At 58.6% G+C, this 15,883-nt stretch overlaps 1 protein-coding gene across 2 annotated transcripts in view; it reads left to right on the top strand.

Annotated features, from left to right (window-relative positions):
- RPTOR (regulatory associated protein of MTOR complex 1) overlaps positions 1–15,883 on the top strand; it is a 307,386-nt gene that overhangs the window by 135,442 nt on the left and 156,061 nt on the right. For both annotated transcript variants that reach the window (XM_032870426.1, XM_032870427.1), the window contains exon 6: positions 11,942–12,117. In XM_032870426.1, the coding sequence (XP_032726317.1) occupies positions 11,942–12,117 (176 nt within the window). The remainder of the gene's footprint in view (positions 1–11,941; positions 12,118–15,883) is intronic.

Here is a 15,883-nt window from a genome sequence, read left to right as displayed (position 1 = left end):
TTTTCTTTTTGCATGTAAAATATGTAAGTGAGATGCCGGAGGACGCTGCCTGTTCTGGTCCCGGTTCCTGAGCTTCAGGCGGGTGAAGGAGGACAGTGCATCTGCCTCCGCGGCCCACGGCGCAGTGGACGCGGCCTCCCCCCGCGCCCTCCCGTGGAAGGCAGGTGCTCCCCCGGGCGGGGGCCTGAGCGCCGACTTCCCGGACTGCGTCGTCCCCACCTCGTGCTCTCTGTATGTCGCCGAGCCTTACTCAGCCTCGGAAACTGCTCGTTTCAGTGAGTGCGACGAAAAAGCCTTCCATGCATCTTTTTTGGGAAAAAAATGTTTAATTGACTAATTTCTCATGGGGGAGAGCAAATGAGAAATCCATTATCTGAAGTGGCAGATAGATGGCGGTGCAACGTCCCGCCATGTGCTTCATAATTAGCTCTGACTTTCATCTCCCTCCTCTGTAATTACAGCGCGGGGAAGTCTCGTGTTTGCGTCGCACGTGCTGCGGCCGGCTGCTGTTCAGTCGGTCTCTTGCAGAAGTAGCAGAGATGAAAATGATAAATGATAAATCTGGCTCCCAGCTAGTCTCTTAGTGTTTGTTTTCGCCGTCCCGTGGTGTGCTGGACGGAGCGGAGTCCAGTGTAGCCTCGTCGCCTCCTTGCCCCGCGTCATTCCTCCCCGCTCTGCCGCTGGTCCCAGCGTGCCGTAGCGGCTTTCCCGGGGAGGCGAGGAGCGTGAGCTGCAGGAAGTCGGCCAGTGCGATGGGCTGCGCGACCTGTCGGAGAAGAGGGTGGCCGTGACTGCACGGAAGGCGCGGAGATGGTTCCTGGGACGGAGAGCCTCCAGGGCGGGACACCGCGAGGGGTGTGCGTCCAGAGGGCGGCTGTCGGCTTTCACATTCTCCGTGGGCCCACTGCCACGCTGAGGACCGGGAGCCGCCGCGAGAGCATTGCTGGTGCCGCAGAAGCCCTCCCTGACCCCCAGAAAGCCCTGCGAAAACCACTGCTCGCGGCTCGAACCATGTCTCTGCCAGGAGCACGCGCTGCCACTCAGCCGTCTTCCGCACGTTTTTCGTTGGGTCGCGTCGCTTTGTAGTTTGAGCATTAAGAGTTTGCCTTCAAGTCTCCGTTTTTTAAAATAAATAGTTTTATTATTACCAAGTGAGCATACGCCATGGTTTTGGAGATCAGCTGGCACAGAGGGCAGTGGCGGATAGAGTGCGTCCTGGTCGCGCCCGCCCTGGCCAGGGCTCACTCCGAAGGGAACCTCTCGCTCTGGTTCCTCTGCTGAGCCGCGGCGCTGAGGCTCTGTCAGGAAGCTCTGTGAGGCTCGCCGTGTGGTCAGTCACTGCGCAGCTGGGCCTGGGCCACTCGTACCCTCCGCTCTGGCGCCTCTGGCCGGTGGCGTTCTCGCCGGCCGCTGGCAGTGCCTAGGCATGCGGTGGGAAGGGGCCTGAGCCGGGGTTGGCACATCTGCCTCTCTTCACCAACGGCCGAGCAGACGTCCCGTTGTATGTGTGGCTGGCCCGGGTGACGTGGCCCCACTGTGGTTGGGGGTGGCGGCAGGGAGTGGTATCGGGCACGAGTAAGTGGACAACCTGACAGTGACTGTCTACAGCCTTGGGTGTGTGTGCAAGCCCCGTGGGGCCCCCGGGTGTCATGTCGGGGCCTGGGTGTGGTGGTGTCCCCGGAGACACACTGGGCTGAGCAGCATGCCGGCAAGCCATGGCCCTGAGCACAGTCTTCCTGGGGCTGGGACTGGGACTGGTGCTCGGGCCGCTTCTAGGTGACCAGTGGGGAGCAGGGAGCGTGTCTTTCCTGGGCCAGGACGGTTGCTGTACCGCTCAGCCCGCCCTCAGCGGCCTCCTCTCCTCTCGCGGACTGTTGGCGCTTTGCAAGCCTCTTCCCTGGACGCCACCGAGCCAGTCCCGCATCCGCCCTCCGTCCTCTGCTCACTGCTGGCCGGCCCACGGCTGCTGGCTCACATGGCGCCCCGGCTCACGGAGACCTGTCGCGTGGACCCTTGTTTGCGTAGCAACAAGCAGACTCGCTCTCGCAGCACCCCTGAGTCCAAATGGAGCCACCCTGCTTCCCGCGGGCGTCCCTGTGTACGAACTGACATGTGACATCGTCACACGTCTGTCATGGTGACAACATTTTATGACAGAGTTGAAGAAATTCTTTTTTTTTTTTAAAGATTTTATTTATTTACTTGTTAGAGAGAGAGCATGAGCACAGGCAGACAGAGTGGCAGGTAGAGGCAGAGGGAGAAGCAGGCTCCCCGCCGAGCAAGGAGCCCGATGTGGGACTCGATCCCAGGACACTGGGATCATGACCTGAGCCGAAGGCAGCCGCTTAACCAACTGAGCCACCCAGGTGTCCCCAGAGTTGAAGTAATTCTGACAAAAAAGAACTAACTGCGGACTCTTTGCATCTCTTCAGGATGCGTTAAACGTGCGTTCTGTAGGACTGTGGACTCTGGTCCTGACAGCACGTCACAAGGATGCCCGTGGACTTGGCCGCCAAGTCTGTAGTCTGCGTCAGGGTCCTGTTTGCACTCCGGCGCCCGTGGGTGTCGCCTGACACTGCAGGCCGGTTCCCAGCGTCCCGGCAGAGGTGTGTGTCGTGGCCACCGCTCACCGCGAGGAGTCGGTGTGTGTGGATGTGTGATGTTCTCTGAGCACCCGCTGTGGGGACGCGGGGCGCTGTGCTGGGGGCCTCGAGGCCCACCCAGCTCCATGGCTCCGGTGCAGCAGCCTCGAAGCCCGCACCCTGTCCAGCTGCAGAGCTGTCACCTGTGGGCGGTGGAGAAACAAGAAGTCGGTTCCTGTTCTTTAGGTGTCACTGTGCTAATTTGTGGGTTTGTAAATGGCATCCCCCTCTTCTCTGTGTCATGCCCTTTCCCCCAAGTACCGACTCTTCTCTTGGGTTTACGTGGATTGTTCTCTTTTATCCTGGAGGCGTGTGATGACTCTGCGCTGTCTCCCCTGTGGATGAGGGAGGGGAAGCCCCCATGTACTCACGGGTGGGAATTCTCAGCCGGGAAAGTGGCCGGGGGGCTGGCTGGCTGTGGGCATAGTCACTGTGCAGGGCTGTTACCTCCCTGGGACGCCAACTGCCTCACCAGTCGCCCTGCTTTGCCCCAGGTGCATCAGGAACTCTTTTAGAGAAGAAAACCCGAGAGCTTTCCGGGCAGGAGCAGCGAAGATGGTGGCCGGATGCCTGGCCCAGGCTCGCGGGTGAGCTATGGGCTGTCCGGTGGCAGCCAGTCACGTGACCCTGGTCCTCCAGCCCACGCCACGGCAGGTTGTGGCTGGGACCCCCTTCGCCTCTTGCTCCTCTGCCCACACTCTGGACAGTTTCCTGCCTTCATTTTAATAAAGGCTGGCCACGTCCACCCCTGTGTACCTTACACTTTCTGTAGAGTAAGCAGTGAGAATTCATAATAGCAAGATTTTCAAAACGAGTAGTGATAAATGTGTAATGTGCTTGACATTCTCATACATAGAACAGAGGAGTTTCATGTGTAATTTAAGAAGAAATGCTACCGTTTCAGCTGTTTTATAGGCGAGAGTGTGTGGGTTTAATCTAAAAACAATACAGCAGCAACCCCTTTAATTGGGAGCCCACAGCGGCTGGCCGGGGGGAAGAAAGCCATCCTTTATGGAGGGGAGGGTCTAGTGGGCCAGGCTGGTCCGCAGGGGGTCTGGGGACTGCTGCACTGGCCAGAAAGCAGAACGGTTTGTGGGAAAGCCATAGGGAGAAGCTGCCTCGAGGGCATCGGGACTCTCACTGCAAGTGGGCACCGGGACACGGAGCCATGGGGGCAGGAAAGTGGCGTCAGGGGAGGCGCAGAGCAGAGCTGGGCTCCCACTCCGGGGCCACGGCTGCCGGCGCGTCTGAGCTAATGGGTACAGCCTCCCTTCCTTGTCCCACACGTTCTCTTTGCAGAGCATTTTATGTTTAATCCCATCGTCTGTGTGATGGAAAAGACCTGACCAGCCCCTGAGCTCTGCTGGGCTGGGTGCCTGCGCACTGTCCCTCCTGTGGGTCGTGTGGGACCCCGAGATCTCCTCTGTCAGCTCCTGTTCCAGTTCCCCACCGGTAACCTGACTGCTTAGGGAGGAAAAGCAGTGATTTCTCTGCCGGAGGAGTTTTGGAGCCCTCTTGGCCGACGGTATCGTGGGACCCGCAGGCGAGCAGTGTGTCCCATTGTCGCTCACCTTTCGGGAGGAACGGCCCCTCTGCTTCCTTCACGAACACTTCCCGGGGTCTGCACGCGTCCTCAAGGGACCGCACGCGGTGGGGTGTTACACGGGTGATTTGACAGTTAGGTGCGTGTGGTCTGTGGTGTTTCTTCTTCCAGTGTCGCCGGCCATAATCAGGTCTGCGATGCAAACCTGACGGACACCGCATCGGAGGCCGATGTGCAGGACGTGCTTACCGCCGTGGTCCCCCAAGTAAATTCACATCTGGGTAAACTGCGGGTGGTCGTCCTCTTTGGATATGTCCATGATTCATCGAATATGTTTGCTTTTTGACTGACTTCCATGAAATGTAAAAAGAAACAAAGAAGAAATGATTAATCCAGACTGATGAATAAAATATACTGTTTGTAGCCATCATAAAACCGGGAGCTTCTCCAAAGGTAAATCTAGAGTTTAATCATTTTATCTAATTTCATCTGCCTTAAAACATGCTAGGAATTACTCAGTATTCTGGAACGCAGATCCCGGCCAGACCCCCGGGCTGTGGCTCAGGCCACCCTGCCCAGCCCGTTTGCTCTCAGGGAGACATGTCCCCGCCACCTGCCTGCCGTGGAGCCGGAGGACACGGGGTTAACGGCCAACACGCTCTTGCAAGGGTCCTAGCGGCAGAGGGCGGCGGATCCTCTGGGGCACCTGTCCCTCTGGCTGTGAGAGGCGGGTGAACACAGAGCCATGCTGGAGAAGCTGGGAGGCTGCCTTTCCCCGGGGGCACGGGGGCCGAGTGCACAGGTGGTGTCCGCACAGGCAGCTCAGGGACCAAGAGACGTGCTAATTCTCGCATCTCGGGGAAGAAGCAGGCGTGTGGACTGCACAAGAGGGAGCAAAGCTGGCTCTTTTGGGAGGCAAAACAGCCATCTCTGTTGGAATGTCCATCCTAAGGGTCTGACGGACACTGAACACTGTCCCCCGTGGCCAGTGTCCCTGGAGCGTTCATCGACGTGTAGCATATCCTGGGTCATAAAGCCGGCCTCGACAAATATGAAATGATTAAAGTCACGGAGTATGTTCTTTAATCGTGGTAGGATCAACCAGAAGTCGGTGATAGAAAGACAACACAAAAATGTCAGAGAAGAATTATCAACACATAAGTCAGGGGTCAGAAGATCCAACCTACCTTTGTCCGTTTGGGCTACTGTGGCGGAACAGCAGAGACGGGGGGGGCGGCTCATGAGCCACAGAAACGCACTTCCCCCGGCTCTGGAGGCTGGAGCCCGAGATGAAGGCCTTCTCCGCTGGGGCCTCCTCCTCGTGTCCTCGCGCGGTGGAAGGGGCTTCTCTGACACATGGGCCCCACTCCTGGGGGCGTCGCCCCCCAGAGCTCACCTGCCAGCACCGTCACTCTGGGGGGCCTCACACTTTCCGGCACGGCACAAGCGCAGCCAGCTGCACAAGGAGAACCAGACGAGCCACAGTGGCCAGAACACCAGAGTGGCCGTAAGAGAAGTTGCTGGAACTGAAAACGGAGAAAGTGGACACCCACAAAGCAGAAAGCTGCTTCTCGGGGATCCTCAGTAGCGTGGACCACACAAAGAGGAGGGGATCCCGATCCTGCGGCCTCTGAAGGAACGTGAGGGGATGCCACAGACACCTTCATCCTCGGGCATTGGACGACTTCTGAGAGGGACTGGTTCCTCCAGAACCACAAATGCCAAGCCCCCGGCCAGCGTGAGATGGATAACGTGAGTGACCCAATAACTACGAGGGAGGTCGGGTTGTGACTCAACAGTCCCTGAACAGGGAGTCTTCAGGCCCAGGTGATCTCGCGGGAGGACCCCACAAACATCTGAAGAGGCGTTCGTGCCGGGTGTGCACAGAGCTTGTCCAGAGGTGGAAAGGGGACGGAATTTCGTTACCTGCTGTCGGAAGGGACACGCGGGACAAAAGGAAAATATGAAACACCACAAACTACTGCGTCTCACACACTTACATGCAGAAATCCCGCAACAAACCATAGTGGGTCGGCTCCCGTGAGCTCTAAAGGGGATTCACTCGATGACTGTGTGGGGTCATTCCAGCTCTCCAAGTCTGGCTCACTGGTTAAAAAAAAATCAATGAACGGGATCCACCTCGCCGACAGACGGGAGAAGAAAGTCTATATGATCAAATCAGTTGATGCAAAAAAGCATTTGACAAAATCCAGCACACTTTCATGTTAAGAATAATTCCTCTTGGGGTGCCTGGGTGGCTCAGTGGATTGGGCCACTGCCTTCGGCTCGGGTCATGGTCTCAGGGTCCTGGGATCGAGCCCCGCATCGGGCTCTCTGCTCAGCGGGGAGCCTGCTTCCCCCTCTCTCTGCCTGCCTCTCTGCCTGCTTGTGATCTCTGTCTGTCAAATAAATAAAATAAATAAAATCTTTAAAAAAAAAAAAAGAATAATTCCTCTTAGCATGCCAGGGAAGGGGGGGACCTTCTTCAGCCAGACAGAGAGCATCTCTGAAGAGCCTCCTGCCGTCCCCATACTTACGGGAGACTGAGATCAGAGGCGCAGCAGGGCCGTCTGCCCCCACCACTCTCACTGCACACAGTGCTGGCGGTCCTGGCCCACACCAGACAGCCGGGGAAGGACGGCAGCCCTCACCAGGGATATGAGATCAAAACCACAGCGAGGCACCCTGCACGCGCACCAGGATGGCTAAAATAAAGCAAGGGGTGATGCTCGGTGCTGGCACGGACGCGGCAGACGTGGAGCCCTCACCTGCAGGCGGGAACGTCAGTGGTGCGGCCACTTGGAAGACGGCCCGCCGGCTCCTCACCTATTAGACTTGGAGCCGCGTGTGACCCAGTGATCCACTCCTGGCTTGTATCCGCGAGGACTGAAAACATACGTTCACCCAGAAATGTGCACACACGTGTTCGTAGCGGCACTGTTCACAAAGCCAAAAAATGGAAGTTCTCTTCTTGAAGTAGAAGGCTGCAGAATTCCTCGGGGCCTCATTTCCTTTCCTTGGTGGCCGTGTAGGAGTCACTGGGGGGTAGAATTTGGTTCCAGGTTTGAACTAATGTCCTCACTGAGGTATAGAGAGAGTCTGTGTTCACAGCTGTCCAGCTGCCAACAGCCAAAAGGCTTCCCACAGTGCACGGTCCGTTCGAGTGAGCTCTCCGGGTGATCGCCCCAATCTCGCGCTAAAGGGGGTCTTTTCTGCCCTTTGATGGGCAGCTCTGAGGGCTCCTGGGCACCAGCGAGGCCTCGTCCAACAAGAGTGACTGCCCTCCTGGGCAGCCCGTCGTCCTCAGCCGTGAGTACCACGAGCTGTTAAACTGCTACTTAGTATTTCATAGAAACTTACATAAGTTATTTATGGGAAATGACTGCAGCTTTCAGTGTCTGTACAGTGTCTGTCCCGTGACAGAGGCCGCGTTACACTCTGGAAGGAGCTGGGTCAGCAGTGCATGGAGTCCTTTGCGGATCTCGGTCTCTCTGCACTTTGCAAGACGTCCACCATAAGCAGGCATCGTTGAACCGAGTGCAGAAGCTGCTGGAACCCGAGTTGTTACCGGGTAGGTGTTGTTCTCACGGATGCACTGGGTAAAGGCCCTGAGGTTAGGTGTCTCGTGCATGTGTATGTCCGTAGGAGAAAGCAGCAGCATGACGTCGGAGTTCTATCGAGAAAACGAGCCCCAGCCGCCGTGTGTCCAGGATGAGTGCTTCCTGGCCCTCACCGGCTCCACGTGACCCGCACGTGTGGGACACGTAGCAGATGTCTCCGTTGAATCTGCCGTGTGTCACATTGCCAGACTTTTCTGGACCCTGTCCAAATCCTCCAGAAGGCCCCAGTGAGTTTTGAAATTTGAAATTGTTTCCTGGGTTTGAGTCTCTAGATTCCCTGGGAGAAACCCCCCTGGGCGGAGGTGGGAGTCAGACCCGCCCTTTGGGCTGCGCGGTGGCCCTGGCTGGTGCGTTCATGGCTGTGCCGGGTGGCCTTGCAGAGTTCTCTGTGCTCGTGCAGGCTGTTTCCAAAGAGTAAGTGCGATGAAAAGGTCAGTCAGTAACTTAGGTAAATACAAAACCAAACAGTGTGTGGGAAAAACTGCTCTGTTAAGGTAGGTGCTTGTCTTCCCAGATGAGTGAGCCTGGAAACTAGTGGTTCGCTGGTGGATGGACTCCTTTGCCTTGAATGTCACTGTTTTCAAATGGTGCCATCGTAGTGACCCCGAAAGCAGAACTTTTGTGTGCCTTCTGGGAGCCCGATGGTGTGGTGGGAGGCGGGGACAGTGACAGAATGCTTCCCGCTGGACAGGCAACCACGCCAGTCACTGGAGGCCAGCTGCAGCCGGACCCACCGCCCACTCCCGTCTGTGTGACCACGTGCTGCGAGGGGCTTGTGGAGCCATTGGGGTTTCTAGCAATGCCTATTTTGAATTGGGAAATTTAATTTCTAGTGGATGTATTTGGAATAAAGATGTTTCTCCACGTACCTGTCATTTCCTCCTTCGGCATCCAGGGAGCACCTCCGGGGCTCGGGACTTGGGAGGCTTTGGGCCAAACGCTGGTGAGGCCCGGGGTGTAGACTGTGTGGCCTCGTCCCCCGACAGTGCCGTGGGAGCACCACCCGTGGGCCAGATAGGACAGACCTGTGCAGGGCCAGGGAGGCCTCGTCAAACCCCCCGGGGCTCCACCGTGGCGGCTGGCATGTGAACCGCCCACCTCCCTACCTCCCCTCGGGCCGGCGCCCAGCACGTGGCGCTCCCATCGCGGGGGCGTGAGATTGCAGACGCTCCGTGCAGACACGGGAGACGGAGCGCAGTGTCCACGCCTGTGGCCGGAGGCCAGCTGCTCACTCGCAACTCCGTCAGCGAGGAAGCTGAACACGGAAGCAAATCATAAACCAGAAAGCTCTAACCAGGGAACCTCCAAGATCCCTGCTGTGAAAGTAGACGTCTCTCTGAAAAGGAAAACAAGACTGTGGAATCGGCTTCGTGCATCACAGCTGTGTCTCCCGTTGCAGTTCTGCCCTGTTTGTGCTTCTCCGTGTGGGCACTGGCACCCCCGAAACCTGCCGCCCACCAGCGGTTCCCTCCAGACTCCGCAGAGAGTTGCCTGGTGGCCCAGTTCTGGGGCCAGGGAGGGGGCACTCGCACCTAGCGCGGAGGTCCGGAGTGTCCCCCATCTGCCCCAGCCTTGTGACACACCTGCCAGCCTCCCCGTGGTGCTGTGTGCCTCGGGCCTGACGGGCCACAGACCCACCTGGCATGGAAAATTCCTGGTCCAGATGGCTCAAGAGGTCATTTGCTCTACCCACGTCCTTCTGGGGGACCGTCCCTGCAGCCCTGGGAGCCAGTGTCCTGCGGGGCAGGTGCTCCGCCGGCTGTCTGAGCGGGGAGTGGGACGCGAGGAGAGGATTTGGGGTGTGACTCTGCCGTCTCTTTCCTCTCTGCTTTATTATTTATTGCGAGAGAGAGTGAGTGAGAGTGGGGACGGGAGGACAGAGAGAATCTTTAAGTTTTTAAAAGGATTTTATTTATTTGACAGAGAGAGAGGCAGGCAGATGGAGAGGGAGAAGCAGGATTGTGAGTGCAGAGCCTGACGTGGGGCTCGATCCCATGATCCTGAGATCACAACCTGAGCTGAGACCCCGAGGTGACACGTGAGCCACTGGGTGCCGCGTTTGCTTTGAACCTGTCTCTGGTGAGGGCTGCGCAGGGTCACTGCTCTCAGGGCCACCGAACCGCACAGCCAGAGTGGTTACAACAGTGAACTCACGTTACCTGTATTTTACCACCATTAAAAAAACGCACGGCTCTAGCAGTTGTATTTTTATTGGAAGTAAGATGTTCTTTACGACTAAGCGCAGTAGTGCTGGGTGTTCTGGGCATAATGTCCTTGTTGCAGAATGGGTCATCAGTACAGCTGCAGCCTTTCCTCCCTCCACGCGAGAAATCGGAGGCGAAGAGCAGGGTCTCCTCACCGGCGTGCCGTCCACGAGTGGGCAAACACGGCCCCGGAGGCCCGGGCCTGGTCGGCAGAGCCCGTGGAGCGCGGCCTGTGTCCCCGGCTGGGGTTTCAGCAGGGTCCAGAGGGGCGCACGCGCCCGGAACCCGGAGCAGCCTCCTACTGTGTGACCGCCGCTCCGACCAAGGGACGGGGCGCGCATGCCTTCCGTGGGGCGCCGCGTCCTCACTGCAGGAGATCGCTAAGAATGGAAATAAAACTCACCTCTGGGGCCCTTTGCAAAAGCACGTGACATCGTGACTGGGAAAGAGCTCTGAGAAACGTCGACAGTGGAGGGCTGGTCCGTGAGGAGCAGACGTGAGAGTGACGCCCGGCCCGGTCCCGGCCGGACACGGAGCCGTGACGGGAGAGGAGTCGCCACGGACCCTCCTGTCGCCTGCATAGCCGTGATGATCCACAGGGAGAGGAGGGAGTCCTGCCGCTCTGGCGCGTGGACCCAAGGATCCCCTCCACGTGCCTGCACTCTCGAACCTCACTATGCGGGGACCTCAGGCCTTGTGGCTGCGGGTCCCACCACCAGGCGCCGGGGCAGGTAGGAGGACGCTGACACCGCCCTGCACTTGTGGGGTGGGGACTGCCTGCGTTCAGGCCGCGGCAAGTAGCTTTCTATGGCTGTTTGTGGGGAGTGGGCGAGCAGGTCCTGGACATTGCGTATGCCCCGCTCAACTGGCATTTTCTGGGGTTTAATTCTCATTCTGTTAGTGACCCGTGACCCTGCTGCCTTGTCGCACAGCAAACTGACATGCAGGACGTGTGAAGCCTGTCAGCCGCTGTACGATTTTGTCCGCTTGCCCTCTGCCGGCACCGTGCCGTCCCCGTGCCGTCCCCAGCCCCGGGAGGGCCGCCCTCTGATTCCGTGCCACGGAAGCCCTTCCCCAGGGAGCTCGTGGCGGAGCACCGGAGGACCGGATCGCCACCTGAGTGCGGCGCGGGCCTCGAGTGTGGGGGGGAGGGGCCCCAGGCCGCGTGCTGGCGGAGGCCGTCAGGTTGTCTGAGGTCCCAGGTTTGGGTGAGTTCTGCTGCTGTTCACCAGACTGCCCGTCAGTCCACGGTAACTAGCGGCTGCTGTTCCTTCCGCAGTGTGGTGTGCGCCAGGCTTCGGGGCTGGGGCCTGCCGACCAAAGTCTCAGCGGAGGAGACCACAAGCAGGACTAGTCCTCCTGCTTCAAGGACAGGTGAAGTTGTGTGTCAAAATGAGAAGAACAAAAAACCCGCCGGTTACAGAATTAATAAGTATCTCGTTATGACGCTTTGAGATGTTGGGTGACGCCCGCGGAACCTGGAAGCAACCAGGCCCTGGCCCTCGGTGTGTTCCCAGCGTCCCCGCTGCGTCTTCCGTCTGCTCGCTGCTGCGGCTGGTGGGGTCACTCTCTCTACCTGAGCCGCACCCTTGTCAGGGAACACACCAAAACAAGGGATGCCGGATGAAGACTGGATTGTAAGATAAACACTCAGACACCGTGCGGGGCCCGAAGGGAAGGACGTACGAACGCTGGGATGGTCCGGCACTGGTGCAAATCCGGGGCGAGAACTTACTTCCCAGAGACCCGCCCGTGGTGCCGGTGGAGGGACCTCAGTAACGAGCGCGAGGCCACGAACTGCAGGAGGGCACTCCCTGGTGGCCTCTCCGGGGGCTGCCCTGTCGGTCCTTGCTTTGGGGCCACGTTTCCAGCGGATGCTGTAGCCGTCTGTGGCCACTAAGCCTCTCTCTCCCTTCCTGTTCTGCCCTGCAGGTCGCTGCCATCAACCCCAACCACCCGCTCGCACAGATGCCCTTGCCGCCGTCCATGAAGAACTGCATCCAGCTGGCGGCCTGTGAGGCCAACGAGCTCCTGCCCATGATCCCCGACCTCCCGGCCGACCTGTTCACGTCATGCCTCACCACCCCCATCAAAATCGCCCTGCGCTGGTAAGTGGCTCTTGCCATGACCTGGGCTTCCCCCGGGGACCCAAGGGACGCAGATCCCAGGGACCGACCCTACAGACGCAACTGGTGGGCATCAGCTCAGCCTCCTGAGGCTCAGGCTTTACTCATAGAGAATGAAGGAAACGTTCTGCCTCTTGGGCGAGTGGCGCGTGCGGCCTGTTGCTGTGCGGTGCCCGAGAGCACCCTCTCCGTATTGGTCTGCTGGGGGCGTGTCCCTAGCCGCAGCCCTGGGTGTTCTGGAACTCGGGCCGTCATGACACGGAGAGCCGTTTGACCCCCAGGTAGACTGGAAGCTGGATCCTGCCACTGATTGCTGGCCGTAGACCGAGTCACGACCCTTGCCTCCCACGCCCTTTGTTGCGGTCTGGCGCTCTGGAGAACGTGACCGAGGACGTGGCTGGGGTGCTGCACACGGGAGACCCCGCGTCGCTGACGGGCACCACCATGGACGTGCGTGCTCGGGCCTCCACGTCAGGGCTGTGCCGCCGACCCCCATTGCTCCTTCATTCCTTCCTTTCTGCTTTCTATCTCGCTGAGACGCTCCCACGTAGTCGTTGTGCGGCCAGGAGAGAGCCCGTGTCCAGGGGGCGCGGGGAAAGCACTCAGCTGCGCGCTGTTCCCGTGCTCTGGGGGGCGTGTTCCGGGGCTTTCTACCAGGAGACGCACAGACCTCTGGTCCTTCCCACGGTCCAGAGAAACGGCAGAAGGAGCATGGGCCCTGGGGGCTGGCAGCGCAGTGGCCGGCCACTGGGGAGACCTACGAGGGCCTGGGCTGCTTGCCCCTGAAGCAGTGTTTCCCGTAAGCCCAGCGCCCTGGGGTGAGAGGCTATCGGTGTTGGACTGGCTGGGCAGCACCCCTCTGCTAGCCTCACCCTCGCCACCAAACCCCAGGGCTGTGGGGGAGCCCAGGGAGAGCCTCCTGTAGGGCGACTTAGCCCTGAGCAGTGAAGGGGGAGGGGGAGCTGCCCAGAGGGGCAGGCAGGGGGTGACCCACTGTGCTCCTCAGCGGCTGGGCTTATCCCCCAGCTGACATAGGCCAGCACCTGCCTAGGGACGCTCTCCACTGCGCCCCGAGAAGCAGAAATCAATGGGGTGGGGCACAGCCAGCACAGAGAGAGGCTGCCGAATGTCGGCCGACAAGCGTGTGCACATGGTGGGAGCTGAACGAAGACGCTAGAAGCCGGAGGTGGGACTCCGACGCAGGAATATAGAAACGTGCCCAGCGGAGACACAGGAAGAAGGAACACAGTGGATGGGATCCGTGGCAGGGAGGGCGGCTGCAACCCAGATCAGCTGGGAGGGGACACTGAGGGACATCAGGGCGGCAGCCGGGAGGGGCAGAGAACAGGCCAGAAGGGCAGGTGGCACAGAGAGAGATGGATGTTCCCATGGGCAGGGAGAGGTCGGCAGAGGTGCCGCTCCCAGGGGCCACACAGCCACGTTCCCAGGACGTGGGGAAGAGGCAGAACTCAGTCCAAGCAGCGCCCGCCCACCAGGGGGGCACACGGGCTCCCCCCGTCGTCTGCGTCCCCGCGGCTGCAGCTCCTTGCACGTGGGTCTCCACTCGCGAGGGGTTGGTGAGGTTTTCTTTGTAACCGTCCTCCCTGTTTGGAGGCTGCCAAGGAAGATCACAGGTCCGTGTGACAGGACTGCAGAAGGTCTCTGGTCCAGAGGACTCAGGAGTCCATCCGTTCCACTCGTGATCCACAGCGTAACGGACAAAATCCCACGGCGTCTGCCAGACCTACGCTGAGCGCCGTAGGCGGTGCAGAGAAACGTGGTGGTCTCGTGCCTTTGGGGTCTAGCTGAGGGGACAAGCTGTGGCCTGAAAGTGAACGATGTATGTGGAGCTTGACATGGGCAGAGCGCGTCTGGGCGTCACAAGCAGCTCGGGGTCAGACTGAACACACGCGTGCACCAGGGGCTCTTGTGTTCCCGGGGACACACACACTCTGAGGGCCCAGGGGACGTGTGGAGGAGACGCAGCCCTACGGGCTGGCTGTCACCGGGGGTGACGTGCATGTCTGCGAAGAGAGCGCGTGTGCCGGCCTCATTACGTAGGAAGGTGTGGGGCAGGGTGTAGGTCAGGGGTAGACTGCGTGAGATGTGGGCGCTTTGAACGCTGAGCCATGGCCTTCGACTTGGAGGACCGGCCAGGAGAGCCTGGATGATGTTTCCGTGGGAACGTGACTTAGTAGGAATAGAGCTGCAGGGAGATCATCTGTGGGATGATGGTCCCGATCTGGTCCTGATCTGGTCCCGATGGGGTCGGAGGCGGCAGCAGAAAGGTGGGAATCTGTGGGCCGGAGACCCCACATGTGCGCCTTGAAATCTGGAACCAGGCCTTGTTTCCGCTCATTTTCCTGCCCGTCTCTCCAGGGTTTTCTGCCCTTCCTGCCTCTGTGCACCCCGACTCTGGAACGATGTGGCGAGCCAGGTGTGCTCAGGGCCTCCGACCCACCCCTGCCCTCCCGGCCCCCCCCTCCCCCAGCCAGGCTGGGGCTGATTCGATGCGACTCGCACGGGGCATGTTTGCAGGTTTTCAGGAGGTGAAGGAGATGCAGGAAGGGGGCGGGGAGAAGGCACGAGGAGCCTAGAAGGGAATCTGTGCCCCCCCCCCCGCCCTCCGTCCTCACCCCCAGCACAGTGAGTGGACGTTCTCGCCCACGTCTCTAGTGTGCGCTTCTCCGTCTTGGTCAGGAGGGACTTGGCGTTCACTAGGGAAGCTGCTGGCACGCAGACGCCCGTCGATCTGCACAAATTCTAGAGTGGGTCCCTGCCCCTGACCGGTGCAAGGGCTCTCATGCTGCCGCAGCCTGATGTGTCGTGTCAGGAGCGACCTGAGGTCCTTTCGGAGCTGGGAAATGATTAAAACTTACAGAAGCGAGTGTTTGGCAGGAAGCACTGTGAAGGATAAGTCAAACTCACAAGGTCACCATCAGATGGACGTTGGGGTCCATGGGCCGCAGCTGCAGGGCACAGCCGTCAGATGAGCACTGTCTGGAACAGCGAGGCTGTCCCGGGCAGGCAGACCTCTTACAGTAAACCACCCTGTGCCACGCCGAGGAGCTGAGGTTAGATTGAACAGAACTGTCCTTCTGGTGGTGATAAACAGTCACCGTTGGGAGCCTCGTCGAGTAAAATGTGCTCTTGTCTCTAACGGCCAAGTTAAAAACCACCAGCTTTTCTTGAAGAGAGAAAGGAAAATAATTTGGTAGGTAGTATTCATTTATATGATTAGGGTTAAAGTTTTGTTTTTTCATGTAAAAAGCAAATGTAAAGTGGAATATCCCTTTGTAGAAATCAACTAAAAAGCAAAAAAAAAAAAAAGAGAGAAGATTATTCAAGATTTTACCATCGTGAGCACAATCAGTGTTAACTTTTGGGTCTGTTTCCTGTCAGTCTTCTTCTCCGTGCACGTACGTTTCTGCATTGGTGTAATGAGACTGCAGCCGCGGCTTCTTTTACTTAATCTTTGGTGTTATAATAAATTTATCCTAGACCATTAGGCAACTCTTAGTAAACATCATTTGTAATGATTGCATAAGATTTCACTGTGTTGATGTTTTGTGTCTTATTTAACCAAAACGTAGGACTTTAGGATTTAGGATTCTGGTAAATATAGAAAGGAGAGCTCAGAGAACCTCTAGGGTAGGGATCCAATAACTTCTTATGTAAAGGGCCAGGAAGCGAGTCGTTTGGGCTCCATGGGCCCAAGGGCCCCAGCTGGGCTGGTGCAGCACGGAAG

This window comes from Lontra canadensis, unplaced genomic scaffold (assembly GCF_010015895.1).
Source record: "Lontra canadensis isolate GAN:19392208 unplaced genomic scaffold, GSC_riverotter_1.0 scaffold41, whole genome shotgun sequence".
NCBI lineage: Eukaryota > Metazoa > Chordata > Mammalia > Carnivora > Mustelidae > Lontra > Lontra canadensis.
Note: the sequence above shows the minus strand (reverse complement) of the source record. Positions and strands in the feature narration are given on the sequence as shown.